The sequence below is a fragment of the Protopterus annectens genome, chromosome 11.part0 (assembly GCF_019279795.1).
Source record: "Protopterus annectens isolate FY-2018-M chromosome 11.part0, PAN1.0, whole genome shotgun sequence".
NCBI classification, from domain to species: Eukaryota; Metazoa; Chordata; order Ceratodontiformes; family Protopteridae; genus Protopterus; species Protopterus annectens.
In genome coordinates this window covers 1,019,003,662-1,019,026,426 of record NC_056745.1, presented here as the reverse complement: position 1 = coordinate 1,019,026,426, position 22,765 = coordinate 1,019,003,662, and the positions used below count along the sequence as shown (strand labels likewise).

The window sequence follows — 22,765 nt, the reverse complement described above, 5'->3', positions numbered from 1 at the left end:
CCTGAGAATACCCCAGCACTAAAAAACGTAATGACTCCCTACTCCAATCTAAGCTGCCTTCGCTCAGCAAACAGACTCCTTGTCCAAATAACTAAATCTCTCAACCTAGGTGGTGACGCGCTATTTGCCAACACCACTGGTAAAATATGGAACTCTCTCCCAAATAACATCATGCTTGCAACTTCTCTAAGTCAATTCAAAAATAGTCTAAAACTCCACTTCAAGTCACACTGGCTATGTCCTTGCTCAAACCCAGACTAGCTCTGTGCCATTAACTAAAACATAAACAACTAGCTAAGATGATAAGTACTTTGTATACTGTGATAAAGAAATATGTATCCCGTCTAACTCTATGTCATTATACTGCCTACCGTCCTTGCTAATATGTTATTAATGTTACATTTGTAGTAATCTCAGAAATAGTAATGGCAGTCTTGTACTTGTATGTAAATAGCCTATGTTTTTGTTAAGTTCTTTCAGCTCATTTACTGTACCTAATTATCAATGTAACTCTGTTGGAGCTTTTCTCCCCGGGCCTCCGCTGAAAAAGGACATGTATCCAGTCGGACCATCACGGTTAACAAATGTAAAATAAAATAAAATAAATAAAATATTGACATCATTTTGAGTAGACATTTTGAATCTGCACTTTGTTGGATTTATTTATTCTGCACATATATTGCCTATTATGTATATGATTGCTTTGTACATATACTACATTTTTGTTTTTATTTTCTTTAAATTTATTTTGTCTTTTGAGCATGTGTTGTGGCTGAAAGAAAAGTTTTTTTGCACCAGTTCATTCATCCAGCTAACAAATAAATATGAATAACTAATGAATAATTAATATTTCAGGATATATGAAACACTTGCAGTTTGACTGTTTTTTTGAGTAAATGTAATAGCTGAGTTCTGAATAGTTTGCTGTCTGTGAAACTATTACTTTGATATGAGACAGGCCAGTGCAGTGGACACAGATTTTTTTCTGAGGAAGGTGTTTAGAACAACAGCATCACTAGTGTCTGATTGCGCCATTTAATGGTTGTTACTGTTATCTCCCCACTTCCAGTATGGAAGAGAGTCTGGTTGAAGTAGTTTGAATAAGAATGAACAGAGTAAAAGTTCTAAACATTTTAACAGGCAGCAAGTTGTTTTTTTGCAGTACTACACAACAGCAGTGTTGAACACCTCTGCAAAAAGATTATTTTATTTATGTATTTATTTGTTTTGAAGGGCAGTGGCATTGACAGTTAGTTGTAGGCCATATTCAAGCTGTGCTTAGCATATTCTTTTACTAGAGGTTCCTCAGAATGGGAAGGGGTAGGCATGAAGAAAACACAACAGTTTCCATGCTCAGAAATGGTTTGAGCTTACTTCAGATTTTTTGCACCAGTATGATTTTTAGCTAGGGATGTGATTCAAAGATTTATGTATTTGCTTTTTTTTTTGTTACTAGAGTGTAAAATTTAATGAAGTGGATTATGTGCGCTTTACATTGTTTAATAAGACAAAAGCAAAGGTTATGAGGATCTTGATGGTTATTTTATTTTATGGTCTTAATAAGTTTGCATATTTTTACTTTTAAAGTTGAAAAGGAGATATAAACGCCATGAGTGGAAAAATGTTAATTTTCAAGGTTATGGGTTTAGCTTTGAAATGATTGTACTGCTGGATAGCTTAGGTATTACTTGGAGGAAGTAGTTTTGGCTTGCAGGGTCATCTTTTGTATGAAGTCTTAATGTCTGTCTGGTTGTTTACAGGCTATGCTAGTGAATGATTTTATGTTTATCTGCTTACAGAATTGCTAGTGCTTTGTGGCATCATACTGCTTTTTTAGCCATGTTTTGAAGAAGGCTGGATCCTTTTTTATTTTGAATGGCTATTGAACCAGAAATTTTCTTTTATTTTTAATGATTTTAGTTCATTGCTTATTTGTGGATTGCTTTCAAATGTCTGTAGTAGGAATAAGCAATTTCTAAGGTTATTTATGGCATCTGAGAGTAATTGACTGCTGAATGTATATCCAGCATTGTCTGCTGGTATCCACTCTACTGTTGTATGTCCTTGTAAATGGTAATATATTTCTAGTGATCTTGTAGTAAAGTGCCTGTTAAGTGTGAAATTGTTCTTAGCAATGGAAATAATGCGCTGACGTCTGATACATGCATAGAGGAACTGGGTGATTGTAGTCCTGAATCCCAGCCACTTGTAAAGGATAACTGTCAGTTCCTAGTGTGGGAGAAGTGGATATAGCCAGAATCTCAGACTGAGTAAACCATAAAACTAAAATGCTACTTTGGTGAAAACGTATCATTATTGAAAAGGACTTCAGGTCCTCAGTGTCAGAAGGAATCCATTATTTAGGCAATAAAACAATACAGAGAATCAATTGCCAAATAAATCTGGAGGGAGAGCCTGCTCATTGTTTGGTAGTCATGAAACCTTCCATAAATCATCTTTTCCCATAGAGCATGTCATGTTTTTCTCAGATCAATAAGAACAAAAACTTACAGGAAAGAAGGTTGTTATAGAATTCTTATTTATTTTTATTTTATTTAACTTTTGTTGACAAGGAAAGTCCGACTAGGACACAGCCTATTTTCAGAGGAGGCCCGGGGAGAAACACTCCAGATGCATGTCTTTGGAATGTGGGGGGAAACCCACACAAATGCAGGGAGGACATGCAGACTCCGCACAGAAGGGGCCCCAGCTAAGAATCGAAACGGAGAACGTCTGGTGAGGTTACAACATTAACCGCTGCACCAGTGCACTGCCCTTATAGGCCTAGTACTGCAAAATATGTACCAGGGTACTGCAGCACTTCTCGGTACTAACAGAAAGTAGGTAAAGCTTCATTTATATAATCTGTCATTTATAAAGTATTTCAGAGTGTAACTAATGTTACTGTGAGACCAATAACTGTCCTTGTTACAGTTAGAAGGGATATTTGGGTAGAGATGAATCATTATACTAAAGTGACCTGATTCTCTGGTTTTACTTTCTGTTGTAACTGAAAAGTGGACTATGTTTTACAGGGACTGTTAACAAAGCAAGTTTTCAATATAAGGTTTTAAAAGAGATGCCAACTTCATGTCTGAGTTAAGACTGTTTGCAGGCTTGCCTCTCAGTCTCTTAACTGAAGAAATTTGGGCAAAGCCTAAAATAATGGGGGGACAAAGGCCCCAAAATAGGGACAGATTTTAAATATTGCTCTTATAAAAGCAGAAAGTTGAAATAATACCAATATGTTAGCAATCATTTACTGAAGGATCTGAAGTCTGAAACTCAAATGTAAGTCATAATTTTGTGAATTCATCCCCCAGTGATTTGCCAGCAAACCACAAGTTTTATGAGGAACAGACCAAAAATATGAGGCAGAAAATCTGCACAGTTATATTTGCAGGCCAGTTCATAGCTGAAGATACAGACATTTACCCCATCTTATATTTGTATGTAAGCAAGTATTCCAGAAATCTACTGTGCTCTCACCTTTTGTAAATACTGTATTTCCATAAGGTGAGAGCAGCCTGCTCTAGGCCTTAAACTTTTCAGTTCCCCCTAGCATCGAGGCATAGAGAAATGTAGACCTGAATATGATCCAAACAGCCCTAGTTTGATTAGTGAGTTGTGCACTGGAGAAGCCAGGCAAGGGAACATATAAACAAAGCTGCTATGGTCACTCACCCATTCTTAGTGGAGTGTGGTGGCCTGATCTACTAGACTGTTAGATCCTACTGAGGGTAGGAGAAAGGTATATAGCAGTAAGAATGGGGGCATGTTTATGACCCACTTTGTGAATTAGTATTTCTGCCTTCTGTCTCTACAGGTCAGGAATATGTTAAAATACAAACATTTAAGTTTACATGACTAGTGCAGAGGATTTTCTGTGAGTTCATTGATTCTGTTGAGCAAACAACACTATATAATTCAGTAAAGGCTGAGTTTTCATTTTTCTTTCTGGCAGCAGATTTCATATCTGTATAGTTATACAACCAATGTTTTTCTTTTTGTCATATGTAGATATGTACACCTATAAATAAAGATATTGAGTTTATTTACCTTGATTTGTTTGCTGTGCATTTGCTTAATTTAGTATTGTGACTTTAGTTGAAATTTGCTCATCTGTTTGTTACTATCTGTTGTCATAATGTGTTTGGGCTCAAAACATGTGTGTGTATGTGTGTATATATATATATATATATATATATATATATATATATATATATATATATATAAGAGAGAGAAAGACATATACAAACACATACATATTTAAAACACTTTTGGCCTTCTGGATGCCTCCAACCAATCGTTATTTCTCTTGTAATGTTTATATGCTTCAGCACTTCTAGCTGATGCTCTGTTGTACCAGGCATTCAGCCACGTCCAGCCTGTGATTGGTAAGGGAACGTCATTCTTTTGATTTGAAAAAGTACTGCAAGAGGAGCAATTATCTTCTTGTTATGAGCCACTATACAGAGCCTTAAGTTTAATAAATAAGTATATGTAAACATATATATGAGTGTGTGTGTGTGTGTGTGTGTGTGTGTGTGTGTGTGTGTGTGTGTGTGTGTGTGTGTATTGTTTCTACTTACCCAGGATGGAATGCATAATTTTACATTAATTGTGGCAAACTAATGGTTCTTACAAATGCTTATAAACTATTTATAACACTCAATAGTGCAGCACAATTGCTATGTACTGGTATGATTTAACAGTTTATGCTAACAAATTTGACTTAATTTTGATTCAAATAATGAGAAATTATAATTTTATTTTGGAGCTATCAGTAAGCACTTATAAAGCTAGCAATGTAACATTTGATGAACGTTCAGTGAAATTTTGGTTTCTTAACTTAGTTATTAAAGAGGTTGCATTACAGTTCCCTTTGTACTTTCTCACTCTGCCTCCTTGCAGATATTACAAGTGCCTTTTTTTTAAAACATGTGCATTATTGATTATGGTTTACTGTCCTGATTTTTATACATTGCTTTTCTGTCATATTTTTGTACCGCTGACAAGATGCTTAGAGTTGTAAAAAAACAAATTATGAAAAATAATCACACCATTTTGCCTTGCAGAACAAGTCCACAACCATCTGCAGCAGTGTGATGTAAGTTATCTGCAGTTTTCCTTCCGCTGGATGAACAATCTGTTAATGAGAGAACTTCCTCTGAGGTGCACCATTAGGCTCTGGGACACATACCAGGTGAGGAAATGCGTGCATTTAATGTTAATAAATGGCCTCAGGTAAAGCAGTTGTTCAGCATCTTACTTCTAATTATTATAATGTGGACTTTCTGATGGCAGAATTTAAATACTTGTTAAGGCAGCCCCGTGTCATAAATGTGCATTCGAAATGACAGTCAGGATTTATTACTTGTCATAGCCTTTTGTTGTAGTTAAGTAAACAAGAGCATTAATGATGGAAGTCAGTTGCTTAGTCATTAGACTGCAAACCCGTATGTGTTTAATTACATTATAACACAGTAAGTGGAACAGTATGTATATTTATTTATTTAGTTAGTTAGTTATTGGAGGAAGGGATATGGAGAGTATAGGAGTGGTTCTTTTGCTGTTCTTTATGCCACTGCTGTGTTTTCTGTGTTGTGTTTCCCAAGTGAAATTAAATCGTAATGCAGTGGGATGCATTACAAGCCATAGTACCCTTCTTTTGGTTGTTTAGAAAGCATGGCAAAAAAAGTTCTAAAGAATTGATATGTAATTGCTGTGGTTTACCTTTGCTGTATCAGCAGGCATCATTTATGTATTCAGCAGCATGAGAAAGCAAGGAGACTGGGAGGTTATTTGAGGACTGAAAAAGTAATATGGAAAGTCTGATGCATTGCTAGATCCATGGATGAGAACTGCATGGTTACACAAATTTGCATTATGACCCAGCATATTTAGTCTGTTTAAATGCTTAATACTACCATCAGGTTCCATTTTCTACATTTGTTATCGCACTCAGTCAAAATCTAACTCACAGCCTTCAGATTACGCACAGAATATATTGGAAGGGTGCACTGATCTTTGTACGCAGTCTGTGGCAGATTCACTGACTTAGCCATAGTTTCCAAAAATACATTGTATTATGCACCAGTATCGACCTTAAATGATCTTGTCTCTAAACATTTCAGGCCAAATGTCATATTTAACAGGAGAGGTAACTTGCCATGATCCTGAATGTGTACTGTAGTCACAGTATGCATCTTTGTCAACAGACATTTTATCCTTGTTCTTTATAGTGTAGTCATAGCATGCAGCTTACCTTAACTGACAAACACTAACTTATGCTTATCTTTGCTTGGCTACTCAGCTTGTTCCTGGAGACCACCAGGAGTCCATAGCTGTGCTGCATTGCTCTAAGCAGCCTGTAGCTAGTACACATTGCTCATAGTTACAATTACAAACCATTAGCTGCTCTACAATGCCCATAGCTGCATTGCAACTAAACCGTGAAATCCTTCATTTAGTTTCCCATAGTTGCAGAAAAAAAAAAGTTACTTAATTTGTGTACAATTACTCTGTGTTGGGTTGTATTCCCCTGCCCACTACCTTAACCACCTCATTTAGTCACATATACCTACTCTCTGCTGGTAATAAATCCTTTCATAAGAAAATCAGCATAGTTTTTCATCACTCTGTAATATAGTTCATAAACTTATTTAGCTATATATATATATATATATATATATATATATATATATATATATATATATATATATATGGGTTCATGTCATTTGATCGACAGTTCATTTGGTCGACAGTTCATTTGATCGGCCCCCCACACCCCCCCTAACTATATATATCAACTCCAGGGTCGCACAACATTGGGGAAGGGGGCAAATGCTTGTCGATCAAATGAACTGTCTCATCAAATGAACTGTCGATCAAATGAACTGTCGATCAAATGACATGAACCCATATATATATATATATATATATATATATATATATATAAATGGGTCTACTACTGTAGATCGAAATTACACTATTTCGAAATACGATAGTAGTGTCCCACTAACGCGAAAGTGCATTTCAATGAAAGTGCACTTTCGCGAAAGTTACTAGAACGAACGAAGGGTTAAGGCTTGGGTAATGGATAGTGGATAGCTAGTAGGGCTATCCACTATCCTTAACCTAAGCCCTAACCCTAAGGTCCATGACTACTGCACCACAGTGCAGGAAATTGTATTTCCTCCACTGAGCAGTAGTTACGGACCTATTTCTTGTACTGTGGTGTGATAGTCACGGACCTTAGGGTTAGGGTTTGGTTAAGGATAGTGGATAGCCTTACTAGCTATCCACTGTCCTTAACCCAAGCCCTCACCGTAAGGTCCGTCACTACCGCACCACAGTGCAGGAAATGTCCCGTTCGACTTAGTGACTTTCACGAAAGTGCACTTTCGTTGAAGTGCACTTTCACGTTAGTGGGACACTACTATCGTATTTCGAAATAGTGTAATTTCGATCTATGGTAGTAGACCCATATATATATATATATATATATATATATATATATATATATATATATATGGATCTACCTGATAACGCCGAAACTGCAAAACGCCAGTGACGAGAACACCGACATCGGAAGATCGACAACGGAAATGATCGACAGTTGAAAATCCCGACGCTGAGAACACCGACATGTTAAGGTAAGTGTGGGGTTAGGGGTGGATTAAGTGAGTTAGGGTTAGGGCGCGGGTCAGGTGAGTGTGCGATAGTGACAGACTGTAGGGTTAGGGGCGGGTTAAGTGAGTTAGGGTTAGGGCGCGGGATAGGTGAGTGTGCAGTAGTGGCGGACCTTAGGGTTAGGGTTTGGGTTAAGGTTAGTGCATAGATAGTTGTGTATGTAAGGTTTAGTGTAGGTTTGTAAGGATTTTGGTGTGCTTGTGTTGTGTGTGTACTTTTTGAACAGGGGATTTGTTTTGTTTGTTGATTGTTAGGATTGTGGTTTGTCGGGCATGTGAAGTTTCGTGATTTTGAACCGGTTTTGTGGTGTCTGTGATTTTGTTGTCAGTGTTTTCACGTGTCGGTGTTATCAGGTAGACCAATGTATATATATATATATATATATATATATATATATATATATATATATATATATATATATATATCACCTTCTGGCACTCTCACAACAAAGAGCTACCAAGAGACAAATCATCACAAATCCATTACAGCAGACAAATCTGCAAGTAAAAGTGTTTTATAGAACAATGACTGTATAATTATGCACACAGAAGCCCTATTCACTTGGCTGGACAAAGTGTAATGGTGACTTGCCTTTCTGGGCCCAGGATCTCCAATATCTCAAGGATCCTTAAGACCCCTTCATCTAACAAATATGACCGAGACATGCTAGTAGTCCTTGTTGGGATAAACTACTTAGGGAACAAAACACTGAGGGATATGCAGAGACAAATGTCAGAACACTCCATCCATGTCACAAATGCAGACAAGCCCCTGGTTCTGAACAGAATCCTTTCTTCCCCAAAAATGATTCAAAGAAAAGATAATTGGATTCAACAGTTGGCATTCTGGGGCTATCCAAAAGATTACTTGTATTGTTCCAAGTCTTCTGTATTCTGGCTAAATCCTTTTCTGCCCACGTAGTGCCTTTTTTAGGCAGAATCTGACTAAAGGGCAAACATATTAAATCCAAAGCAAGATCATAGTAAAGTGACTCTGCTAAATGCTAGAAGTCTCACAAACAAACTGCTCTACTGAGAGACTCCCCTGCATCTGGAATATACCCATATTTGTCTTATTACTAAAACATGGTTTAAAGGTATAGAAAACACAGCCTGTCTACCAGCATTTTGTGCCTACCATGCCTTCAGACCCAACGACAACTGTAGTGGGATTTCCTGTTTTGTAATTGATCATATCACCTCCAGACAGATTTCCTGAAATGGTCAAACTGAACTCAGCAAACTCCAGATCACACTAAACAGGACCATTATCAAATCATAGCTTGCTACACAACATCCTCTGTTCACCTTAAAGTCCTGTAATTTTCTTAAAAGTACTTGGTGAATTCCCCATAAACAAGAACTTCCATTATTTTGGGAGACTTTTATTACCCTTCATTAAATTGGAATCCCTATACTTCCAGCATTGGCCATGCCCACACATTCTTAGATTTAATAAACAGCAACTCTCCAGACCAGATACTTAACAAACTAACTAGAAGACATAATATTCTAGACTTAGCCCTTATAAATATTACTGCTGCATGCAGTATTCCCCTGGTATTTACGTCCTCAGTTAACTCAGCTCATAAGCTAATGACCTTCACCCATAAAATCTCCAGGAACTATGTAATAACTCAGAATTCAAGGCTTTTAAATGCACTAATCTCATTAAATTATATGATGAAATTTCAAAATTAACTTATAGCAGTATCAACCCCAAAACTGACACAGCAGGTTGCTGCATAAGAGTTCTATGCCAACCTAGATACATGTATTGAACTGGCAGTCCCATTGAGATCAAAATATGTTGTGAAATTCAAAAACAACTATCATGGTGTTCCCACATAAATAAACTCTACAGTAAAAGAAAGAAATACCTTAAAGTGTACAGCAGATAAAATATCAAAGAAAATATCAGAAATATTGCTAAACATTTGAAAAATGTACTTTTTGAAGCAACATATCTCAACTTTCATAATCTTAGCAAAATTATCATGGCTTTTGCCTTGCCTGAAAGCTTGATTAATGCTTCCCCAGTATGTTTTCTTGAAGCTTTAGCCACATTTGCTTGCATTGGATGTCATGTCTGATTGCTCATTTACTACCAGACTGCATCTTGGAAACCATGATTTTGCCAGTAATTTCATTTTTCTTTTTCTTTCTTGTTTTATTTAACGGTTACTCGTAGCATTTATTTTCTGACCTCCAGTTCTTCAAACCATGTTCTTAAGTGGAATGCTAGAAAGCTCATGTTCAGGTGTACAGTGCTTTATTTAGCTTCTCTCAGTAGTCTGTCCCTGACTCTATCATTTTTGATTCTGCACACAATTCTGTAATTTATTAGTCATTCATACAAGTCAGAAAACCAACACTCTTTCACTCTATATTTTATTTTGGTCATGTAAGCATACATTTGCTTCTAAAACCCAGGATATCTTGTGAAAAATAACACTTTGTGGTTGTATGCTAGATGATTCTTTGTCTGACAATAAGCCTGAAATATTTTGGTCAATGCAAATTACTTGTCTCTCCTCTAGACTAGTGAGGGTTTAATTATTAAATAGTATAATTACTTCCTCAGATTTGATGCTAATGAAAATGCACATTGGATTTTTTCCCTTTTATGCTCACAGAGAGATACCGCTGAAATTTTTGAACCCATAATTTGCAGGCAAGTTTCCATGTTTCTCTAAAGAGCGGTGGTTACAGTGAACCTATTTTGAGCCAAAACATGAAGAACTACAGTTGCTGAAATAGTGATTCAACAGGCATATGAGGGAAGATTGAAAAATTAATTGCAAAATTTGTGAAATCATAATTTTTATATGCAAAAAACTGTAATGTTAGTCATTTTAACAGTAATACCTCAAAAATGCAAAAACAGATTGGGAATGGTTATTTTTTTACATCAAAAATAAAAAAATGAGACTAACATGTCAATGCACTTATATGGTGTATGGTAGTCATCTTTAAGAAGAAGTCAGACTGTAGAAAATAGCTTCTGAAGTTCCAAAATTAGTGCAGCACAAAAATGCAGCATATGGTGGCCAGCTAAGTATAATTCTGACATCGTGTAGAATATGGACACTGTAAAGCCTACACAGTTAAGATGACCAAGTGAAGAGATGTTAAGCATGATGTGCATTCAACAGCACACTTTACTGAATTACTGTGTGAAGAAGTCACATGGCACACCAAACCAGTTACTGGTAAGTCCCATTAAAGACACAGCTGATGTATCATCATTATATAATTACATATGACCACATACACTAGGCCCTGCATCTTTGGCCACCCCCAAGCCAGAGGGGTGGTCTTGTGCCAGTGGCCTGAAGTTGTAGCTTTACCTGTCCAGAACAGGGCCACCATTATTTAAGAGTGGATCCTAATTGTTCCTATCCTGAAAAACTACCCAAGCTCTGACTTTCCCAGTGTATTTTATCACTGGCATGTTGCATGAGCGAATTTGTCTAGTTTCTAACCGTACACTTGAGGCAGCCTAAGCAGGTCTAGCTTCCACAGTGCTGGCTGAAAATATGACTGTAATTCATCTCAAATAAAATCTTTGGAAACATAAATCATGTTGTAGTAAGTGTCTTTTTATTCTGAACAGGATAGCAATATCCTGATAATCACAAAAAATGAATCTAAATATGGAAGACTTAATGGCTAGCTCATATACACATACAAAGTTCAAAATCAGCAGTTCCACATCTTAGGTGGTTCTTTTGGAATATTTTCCAGCACGATTCATACTACTTATTTGACTGTTAAATCATGTAATAAACATTCTTTTCTCTAAATGATAGATACTGTCCTGGAAGGTTTTTCATCTCATGAAAATTACTTCTTACTTCTTACATCCAGTGATTTGTTTTACACCTGATAATATTCTGTTTTATACAAAACATGTTGTAAACAAGGTCGTAGCATAAGTGTGATCTATTTGTCTCTATGATGTTACTAACTACACTCCCAGCTATGCAGTTTTTGACAGTATTTGTTATTAACACTGCTGCTTAACAAACAGAGCATGGCTATACCTTTTTATTTCAAATTGCAGCATGCTGTTTGAAATATTTTCTCAGAACACAATTATAGTGTCTGTCCTAGCTTGTATAGAAGCAGTGTCTGAATTAATTATATTTGAAGACATCAATCAGCAGTGCATGCTGTAGTCGGTGGACACTTTTTTCTGGCCTTGTGCTGTTGTGCTATCTGTCATGGAGATGTGCCTCTGCTGAATTTCCAGACACCACAGCAGTGTCCTGCCATCAATTCCTTCCAAGATGGTTCAGCTGGTATTGACTGCTATCCTCCTTTTTGTGCTGATCCAGTGCCTAACCCACTATTCGAACTTGTGACATCTGGGTGTCAGTCAGGCCTTTGTCCCTCACCATCATGAAACAGTAAACTGTGCCATTATAAACCTGTACTTCGGTTCAATATCTATCTCTCTCTACTTTTCTATATATATGTGTGTATGTCTGTATTATATATGTGTGTATATATATATATATCTATATATATCTATATATATATATATATATATATATATATATATATATATATATATATATATATATATATATATATATATATATATATATATATATATATATATATATATTATACCATGACCCCCCAAAACGTGCACGCTGATTGGCCAGCGTGCACATTGTAAATCGAGTTATACTAATGGAAAAAGGTCCGGTCTCCCGGACTTTTTTCCATTAGCATAACTCTACTTTTAAAACACTGTTTCGCTATGTTAAATGGGTTTAACATAGCGAGACAGTTTTAAAATAAGCAACGGGCATCTCCGTTGCTTATTTTAAAGCTGTCTCGCTATGTTAAACCCATTTAACATAGCGAAACAGTAAAAAAAGCAACGGAGATCTTGCTTTCTCCGTTGCTTTTGCCCACAGCTCTGATGTACTGCGCAGGCGCGCAGTACATCAGAACTGCCGCGGATGCCAGACATCTGCGGAAGGGCAGTAAACAGGCATTATACTATGTAAAGACAAGATAGCACTCACAACAAGCTCCGTGCACAAAAGAAAATAAATAATACCAAGTCCAAAAAGTCAAAACTGTTGCACGGAGAAGCAGGACTCTTGAAAAGCAATGTCCATGTATACTCAAAAAGGCTGCCTGTAATGGCACACCATCAACTGTTCTTTAAATTCAAAAGTCAGTTACAAAAAGTCACAACTTGCTATTCAGCACTATCAGGAACTTCCAATTGCATCAGTTAACTTCACCGAACAATAACTTGTAGACATTCAAATGCACTAATCCAAGCATTCAGCGAAGTTTAAAGGAAAATAAAGTTTATTTAACATCCGGCAAGCACTTTCAACAAGGTCTTCTTCAGGCCGTTATACAATTTTTCAAAAACTTTCACATACATTTATAGAGGATGTGACATAAACAATCTGATGTCATATCCTGTGCAATTTAAAAACAGTTAAAAATGAAAACATTCACCTAACCATTTAAACACTGTGACATTTAAACACATAGCACTCTTGATAGGAATAGCAAATATAGCTACTGTTTATAAAAGCATCAAAACTTTTTTGCATCCCTAAAACTATTACAAATAAAATATGTTAGAACTTTAAAATTATAAAACATTCTACTAACCATTTAAAGGCTATTGAGTTAAAATACCTAACTTTTAGTTAGGTATGACTTCTTACAAGCAGCATTAGCACATGCGTTGACAAATGCCATAGACTACACTATTATTCACACGATCATCAACAATTACAGTTCTGTGACTGTTCACACTAAAATACCTTAAAAGACTGAATATTCTTCTAAACATTCAGGCATCTTGAAGTAGTATACCTAACATTCCGTTAGGTGTAAAAAATTGTAATATTACCAAGCGCTAAATTCTTGTTACTTATAACACATATAAGACCTACGTGTGTAGGGGGGGGGTTTGGATGAAAGAGGGGGGGAGGGGAAGGGGGGAATGTGATACTGATGATGGTGTACTGATGTACAGTAAACCCATTCTCTAAATATAGATATAGATATCTAGATACACATAATTACAAATATATAGATGTAAACTTTTCCGTCATAGTTTCACTTCCAACAATGGAGGATGACTGCCAGACTGCAGAGCATGCTACACTTACTTTTTTTTTTTAAACTAATATTTGTGAAGATATTCTCCTCAAGTTAATTTTACTGTTAATGGATGCCTGGGCTGTTAACTTAGCATTCTTTTCATTCCATTAGCTGCTGTTACAGTTGTGGTTTATTATCCTTATATTTGAGCCCTGGAATGGTTTTAGTGGCTTCAGTGATGATGCGAATGGGAGTGCTGTTTCGAGACTGCATGAGCATGGACTGTATTGCATTTAGAACAATCTGGTTGGTGAAACCAGTGGGGAGTACTTTGATGCCTGCAGACTCTTAATTTTGTTATTGCTACACTGTTAGTTTTGCACCACATGTAAAAATACTGTAACTATTAATTTGATGCTATTGTCATGGCAGCTTTTGCCAGTAAAAAAATTATTTTTGGACTTCTGTAGCTCAATGTTCTGTGGTTCATCATGGTCAACAATGATGCAGTTGATTACTGGTTAGCTGGTCAGCAGCTTTTAGTGCTGGGTTAACTTTTTTTAAACTTAAGCGCTGTAGTTCTCATTTTAACTGGTTTAACAACATTGTGTCTATGAATGTTGCATGTTACCAATTTCTGCCTTGTAACTTTTTTTTTACTGTTTGAGAATTGTCTTCTGCAAATGTACTGCATATATTACAGTTATACAATTGGATTTTATTCATCATAAGACATTGTTTGAGTTGCTGGTTTTGTAAAATACTTGGGTAGTAAGCAGTGAAATAAATGTGAAATAAATATGAACTTGAGCTAGATTTTTCTGCACTTGGACGCACACAGATATGCTTGCATGCATGCAGTGCAACAGACTCGCACAATCTCCAATTATACTGTTTAGTCGTCTTCTCTCTTTGGTTTTTCCTATTAGGGGTTGCCACAGCGGAACAGCAGTCCGCAGAATGAAGTAGTGATGGAATATATTTATATGGAGTACCTGGGCACACACATGCAGATATGGATAATGATAGATGTGTGCTAGGAATATATTTTTAAGACTTCAAAGCAATCTTTTAAATTTTCAGGCACACTGTCACATATAAACAGCCTTCTGGCAGCAATGACAGCAATATCAAAACAAACTTCATTTGTAAAATGTTCAGTGTTTGCAGCATATAATGCATGATAGGCACATAATAATTATGTAAAAGTATTTGCTATACAAATATTAAATTGTATGAAAAAAGTCATTTCTATTAATTAATTACAGTGGATATGCACTTTTATTTAACATTGGGTTAGCAGTTCTTTAGAATTGTGAAATTTTAATTTGAGCAAACTTTTTCAGAATTTTTTGTAGCTTTTTTTATTGCTTAGCATACAAAAATACAGCTACGTGTAAATAGAAAATGTGACGCTAGAAACAGCATGCTGCATCATATTGCTAACAGCGCTGTAATGCACAATCTGGAGAAGACAACATGAGACTACAAAGAAGAAGAGAAAATCACAAAGCTGTCTTCCTTCTGGGGTCTGACTGCATTATTGTACTGTAAGAACTTCAGTAGCCCCCACCCCTGTGGATGGTGTCTGTAGTGTACCTAGCTCTGGTGAAAGTAAAGACTTCCACGAGCCAAATAACTGTGCTTAGAGTCCACTGAAGAATTAGCATGTCTGCATTTGATTGGCCAGCTTCATTAGGGGAGATTTTGACTAGCTGTATTCTGTGGGCTTTGCAGACTTTAAATAAAAAGAGGTTTATTTAGTTTATTGTTCTTCCTTGTAGAGCACCTTATAGCACTCTAATGCACAATCCAAGGAAGACAACAGGAATCTGTAGAGGAGGAAAACTTAGTTTTCTGTCTGGACTGTCTGGACTGAGACGCAACACACTGCAACAATTTCACCAACTTTCTAGTACTGGGTTTTCAGTTATACCAGAGTCTGGTGAGAGTAGAGGGAAGCTGCTAAGCCCTCAAGGCCTCCTCTTACCTAGCTCTGAGCAGAGGAGTCCCTGCTTCTATCACTCTTTCTCATCATCCCTAGAGACAGGTCCCACCAGTTCTCCTCCTCTTGAGACCTCCAGAGAGCCTTGCCCCTGACCAGAGCAGAGCCCCAGATTTCAGCAAATTCTTCAGATTTCCTCTCAAATCCTCTCCTCACATGAGATTCTCCATCATAGATTTATTCTCCATATGAGGACTCTGAGGATAGGGTGCAGACCTCCTCCACCCTCTTTTTCTCTAATTTTGACTTTGGGGCTTTTGGGGAAACCTTTGCATGCTATTTTCAGATGCTGCCAGGATTTTCAGAATTTAGTAAAGGCTTAGGACTTTTTGCATTTACCACAGCATAGGCCTTTAGCTTTTCTCCAGCTTGTACAGTACTGATGATGCTATGTATGTTGCTTGTACTTCCCTGCCTCCCCCCTTGCGCCCCTTACTTAAACACAGATACTACAGGTTATACATTATCATTTTATTCCTATTGGCAGATCCTGAAACTATTTCTATTCCTATTTCCCCTTTGTAGCAGCTGTTTCTGCCAAAAACTTCCCTCTGAAGGGAATCTAGGGGATTGGTGAATGGGGTAAAAAAGTTTTTACTTCTTTTTTTTTTTTCGGCTGCTACTCTTCTGGGGCATTCCCTATCCAAATTCATCATCAATTCATTCTGTTAGATCCAGCTCAAAAAAAAAACTAAAAACCCTCCTCTCCTGAACCTACCCTTAAGTCCCTTGGTGCATAACTGCATCAGCAGGTCAGTAATCATTAAAAAATGCTATGATGCTATGCACTGGAGGCTTCCTTTAGATCATAGCTGGTACAGTGATCAGTGATCAGAAGGCATGCATGGTTAAAATCTACAACTTACCCATGACCAGTCAAAGCTTCTAGCAGATGCTCCAAAAAAGCGCGTTTGTTTGTGTCCCCCCTGCACAAGTGTTGAAGAAGGTGGGAGAAAAAAAAAATCTGTGTCCACACAGTTCAATTCTTACAAGTCCAGCCTCCAAGGTTTAGTAGGAACTGGCCTCCCAAGAATTGGTTCTTCCAGACACCACACCAGAGCCAGAGAAGCAGAAATAGACGCCTAGAGGCAGAGTCAATCCAGAGGTCATTATATTACAGGAGACAAATGGATTTTACAGACAGGAACAAGGACAAAGATTTTATTCAAGGCTTTTTAGTACCACCAAGAAAAGGAACCAATGGAGACCTATCCTCCCTGTCCGCCTCTAAACACATATCTCATTATTCCAAAATTCAAAGTCCCAAGGATAACCTTCCTGGGCAACTGGACACACTTCAAACCAGATGGCATTCCTCACAGCAAAAAAAAAAGCAGCAGCACTACCTTTATTTCATGGCATTAAAAACAACACAGAGCCAGCTTAAGGAAAAAAAAAAAAGCCCTGGGTTACATATCATGGCATCCATAAATATTAATTCCACATGCCAGACTACATATGAGGAAGTTAACAAAAATCCAAATAATTCCATGCTGAAGCAAGAATTCCAGTGGGGGGGCCCAGGCTCAATTGAACAAAGGACTGCCCCTTCCACAGGCCTCACCCAAGCCAGACTATCACCACGGGCATCCAAAAGCCATCACAATAGGAAATGGGGGGAAATTTCGAACCACCAAGCAGACCCCCCCACCACAACCACCAACTGAAAAATTCTGCACAAGGACGCACCCCACCCACTTGCTTGTGGTGGACTCCCCTATCCTTCAGTTGGAAAACCTGACCACATATGCATTCACCCTTCTTCCTTTGATGCACAAAGTGCTACTGAAGATCAAGAAGATCACCCGAGGATCATCTTGATAGCTCCAGATTGGCGCTAACACAAAACAAAAAAAAAAAACCAACTTAAAAACACTGCAGCTAGCTACTTAACACATTTACATAAAAATATATAAAATAACCCAGAAAAATTTAAAGAAAAGAATTTAAGATCTTCTCTGCCCTCAGACCCTCAACAATACATCACATATCTCACAAACAAAAGGATTAGATGCATCATTGGCAAACAAACATAACATCCTGGCATGCATTAGCAGAGCTTTTTTCCAATGGTCTCTGTCTTATTTCCCATTAAGATTCATGCATCCAGCAATTTCAAGCAGAATACAACATGGATCTCCCAGTTTTTTCTCAACCTCTACTCAGGCAGTTTCTGAGAGATTGCTTGGATGTACACAGACAATTGCGGCTACCTACCTGGACAGAACCAGAACCAAGAACAATAGAAAACTGACCAGCTTCTGCATAGCATATGCAACAGGGAAGGAAAAGCAATTTCAAAAAACACACAAAAAAAATGGATAGGAAATTGTTAGAGATTTTTTACTCCTTTTCATGGAAGGCAACTCCAGAAAACATCAGACCTCATTCCACACATAAACTCTTAGTTCCTCTTGCCTCCTCCCCAGTTTGGCTATGGTATTCTACCCCATTGTTAGACTGCAGATGCATCCTTGAAGAAGACATAGTACAGTTTTGTACCTACCATAAATGTAGATGTCTATTTGCCATCTTAGTGTAGCTGGGGAATCTATTTATATGTATTTGTTTGTATATATATATATACATGTTCTTTTCTATTTGCTTCTCTATTGTTTGGAAACATTTGCATTTATCCAAATTTAGCTCCTAGCAGCCGAGGCCAGCCAGACACTTTGGAACTGCCGATCGAGGCTGCCTGAGAGGCCAGGACAACCCATTTGTTAGGACTGCAGATGCATATCTCTCGGACATTTACATTTATGGTAGGTACAAAACTGTACTTTTCACTTCCCAGTGCTTAATAAAGGACTTGTATTTGCTTTGCTACCACTTGGATTTTTTCCTTCAGCTATTTTTATTAACTTTTGAAGTTTATAAGAGCAATAATTAAAATATGTCCCTATTTTTGTGCCTTTGTCCCCCCCCCCCCATTTTGTTAGGCCTTGTCTAGATTTCTTGCACTAAGAGTTTGAGAGGTATGCCTGAAACACCACCTTTATTTGTCAGCCTGTTAGTTACAAGATAAAAACCTCAACAAACATGTTAGAATATAACTGTCCTCAGCATTGAGGTAGAGGCCTTACTTCACTTCCTTGTTATTTGTGAAAAATAAAAATTAAAAACACTAACGTTGCAGTATTAAGCAACGGTAATAAACAGGCCAGACCTTCAGGTGTTAATTCCTCCTCTGTGAAGGTAGTGAAGAAACAAACTCAGAGGCTTAGTTACCAGAATAACTCGGCTTTAATTTATGATAAGCGCTTTCGTCCCCAACTGGACTTCATCAGATCAACTTTTCAATAACAACTTTAACCAATGGAAGACTAATATATATATATATATATATATATATATATATATATATATATATATATAGGTTTACTATTGAAATGCCGATCCTGACATGGGCGACTCGACTTGCACAAAGGCGAAAATGCGATCGTCACCGCACCGAATCCCAAATGTGCGAATGGCAAAACCTCGCCCCTTTCTGACCCATGGTAGCATGGGTGTGGAGGTGTTGTGCGGCCGGTAATGTCGAATGTCGAATGGGTTTCGCTAGCGAACAGTTTTCGTGGTTTCAGTTCGCGAAAACACGTCGATGAGGTGGCCGTCCGAACAAAGTGCATTCGCTTATTCAATAGTAAACATATATATATATATATATATATATATATATATATATATATATATATACACACACACACACACACAAAAAGCATGAAAGACCATAAACCATGATTGACAACCTCATACCTAGTAATGAGCCTAGCCTACACCTAAAAGCTAGCCTGATGTAACACAAATCACTTTTTACAATTCAAACTAAAATAAACAGAAAGAGTACCAATAAAACAAAATCCAGGACAGGAACAAGGTTTCACAAAACTCTGTATGCTAAAGGTTATTTAGTAACAAGGTGAAGTGAATATAAATCCAAAAGGAGTGATAAACTAAAAAGAAACAAAACAGTAAAATCAGAGAGGTGAAGTGTGTGTGTGTGTGTGTGTGTGTGTGTGTGTGTGTGTGTGTGTGTGTGTGTGTGTGTGTGTGTGCATGCTCGTGCATGCATGTAATATGTGCCTGGTCTTTGTCACACATTTATTGTTTATGTTGTTGTTTAAAATTAAGACCAAAAGTCAAAATGAAGCACAAATAGTAGTTTTAACTGACTGTCAGCCTTATGGTGTTGGCCTCATAACACCGCTTGGTGGTCTATTTCCCTATGACATCCAACATGAATGGGAACTGTTGCCGACTTAGAATGCATACAGCTTTCTACTAATTTTTTCTGTATTGGACATAATTCAGTTATCTGTATCATGCATATTGAACCTTTCTTAATGCTCACTGTTAGTTGAAAGTATATTCTGGATAGTCACATTCATTCTGGTTTCCACCACTACATTCCTCACCAGTTCCCTGCTAAGAAGATTCTTAATTTATTCAAAACATTTTTTTTTGTTATCTGGAGTAGGGTTACTGCGGTGGTGGTGCTGCGGTAGCGTTGTCGCCTCACAGTAAGACGTTGTCCTGTTCGATTCTCAGCTAGAGTGCCTTCTGTGTGGAGACATGCGTGAATGGGCGTACCTTTGTTGAAGGTTGTGCTTCAGGGCCGGCAACTCGGCACGTAAAAATCTACTGCCAATCATTAGCGGACCGGAGTTCCGCTGTGGCGACCCCTAACCGGGAAAAGCCGAAAGACAGTAGTAGTAGTATGGTTTCATTCTGATTCAGTTCCATGAAGTTTTATTTAATAACTTGTGTGTTTTCTTGCTTTCTACACCCTTCAGAGCCATAACTGTCAAAGCATTTATTTGCTGATGTATCTGATGTGGTCAAACAAAAGAAATATGCTCATCATTTCTGGTTGATATGTTGTCACAGAGATAGTTGGCTCAGATTGTGATACTGACATCTGCCTCTGTAATGTGATGATGATCGTATGTTTTTGGAGAGCAGGTACAGAAAGGATAGAGGACAGAGTGCATACATTGTTTCTGGATGGTGGCTAGGAGCACTTGCAGCTTTGTGCTTTGTTAAGGGGGCTGTAGAGAGCAAGGGGCTGCCTTGCAGTCCAGTCTCTGGGTGGTATGGTAAAGAAAATGAAGGTGTCAGTGGCTTCTTTCTCTGTCTTTCAAGATGAGCCACTTAAGGAATTTCTGTTGGTGCAGCAGCCTGTTCGTTGTTTTCAGGAAGTTGAACCAGAAAGCCAGCTCAGGGCATTGCTGATATCCAATATGGATTTATTTTCCAAATGGGGAGAATCTACCTTGGTGGGGAGTAGCATACCAGAGGCTGTGTTTATTGAGTGGGAATAACCAAACTGATCAGCTATATACATGAGTGTGGTGGGAATGGCTTGCAGCAGGATCATAAAAGTATATTAAGTGCAGAAAATCATGCATTCATTATTTCTGCATAATGTGCTGAGCAGGGCCGATTACTGTTTATTGTCAGTCTAGGAAATCCTGTGGCCGAGACTTTCATATGCAGTTCTAAAACAAAGCAGCAGTGTGTGTTGACTGTTAAATTTAGTTCTCTGGCATTAGAAAATGTACTACGGAAAGAAAGAAAACTTAAGCATTGTATTCTTATGCATATTGTGTTTTAATATTGTATTATGCTTTTATCTTACCTTGCCATATTACAAGGTCATAACTAAATATATAGGCAGTTGAGTCCAGCATACCTGTCTTAAAATAATAAAATAAATTGTGCTGATGATATATTTGACTTTGTACCTGTATTTGGCCTGAAAAGTAATTTTAATTCATTACTTATAAAAATATTATAAAACAAATGTTTGTCATACCTCTCAACCTCGCCGCACAAGAAATCTGGACAAAGTCATAAAAAGTGTGTTTGTGGGGGGATAACGACAAGGGTCCCAAAAAAGGGACAGATTTTAAATATTGCTTCTATAAAGTTAAAAAGTTGCTAGGAAGACAGATCAAATGGTATTTATTATTATTATATGAAGGATATGAAGTCTGAAACTCAAATATTTGTCATTATTTAGTATTATTTAGTGACTTCATTCCTCATTGGTTTGCCAGAAAACCACAAATTTTATGAGGATCAGACCAAAAATAAGTGGTAAAAATCTGGACATTCTGTAAAAATCTGGACAATTAAGATGTATGACTATTGTGTTTCAAACTTTATAAATGAAGGAATGAAAACATAATTTTAATTGCAGTATACCATTGTATTTCCTTTCCAAGTGCTTATTTTCTTATTTGGATAATTGCAGTTGACAGAGCAGCACCGGTCAGTTTCCTTATGCAGTAGTTCTTTATATTGTTTTCTTGTAATTGTAAAGGGAATAAATCATTTCCATTTTACAAGTGTAGCCTTGGTCTGTTATATGGTGAAACATTGTGAGAAAACATTGAAAGGGCAATTAAGCTCATTACAATTGTATCTTGACAAAACCAAAACCCTTTTGTTTTGCTTTGAGATATGTGATTGTAAGTCCAAATGCCATTAAAACATTCATTGATTTTGACAGCTGTTGACGTGAATGCTTTTTTGTTTGAACAGCCTTATCATGCATACTTGTTAGATAGCATTCAAGTCAATAATCCAAGGATATTGCTTAATGCCTGACTATTGATTTCTTGTTTTTAAAGTAAAGGGAAAAACTCCAGAGATATGACAGAGTACAAGGATTAAACTGGTTTAAATGATGTTAACCTTTGCGGGAAGTATAGTTGATAGGGTTTCAGATTCTGAATTTTCATTTAAATGTATTCTCATGGTATTCAGTTGCACTCTTGTTTTCAGGAGGAAACAACTCCTTTGAGGAGTGCTCTGTTAATAAATGCACCGTGTAGCATCTTGAGAATGCTTAAATTCACGAAGAGAATCACTTAGAAATGTGTCTGCTGTCAATTAATTTCCATTGGAAATAATGACATAAGTATCTCCCATGGAGACCCACTTTTTTATGTCAGTTTTAACGCTTTTA

The 22,765-nt window shown here is 37.2% G+C and overlaps 1 protein-coding gene across 5 annotated transcripts in view; it reads left to right on the top strand.

The window, feature by feature from the left end:
* Window positions 1-22,765, top strand: part of TBC1D22A (TBC1 domain family member 22A) — a 5,448,426-nt gene that overhangs the window by 3,959,356 nt on the left and 1,466,305 nt on the right. For all 5 annotated transcript variants that reach the window (XM_044088378.1, XM_044088376.1, XM_044088377.1 and 2 more), the window contains one exon: window positions 5,079-5,206. In XM_044088378.1, the coding sequence (XP_043944313.1) occupies window positions 5,079-5,206 (128 nt within the window). The remainder of the gene's footprint in view (window positions 1-5,078; window positions 5,207-22,765) is intronic.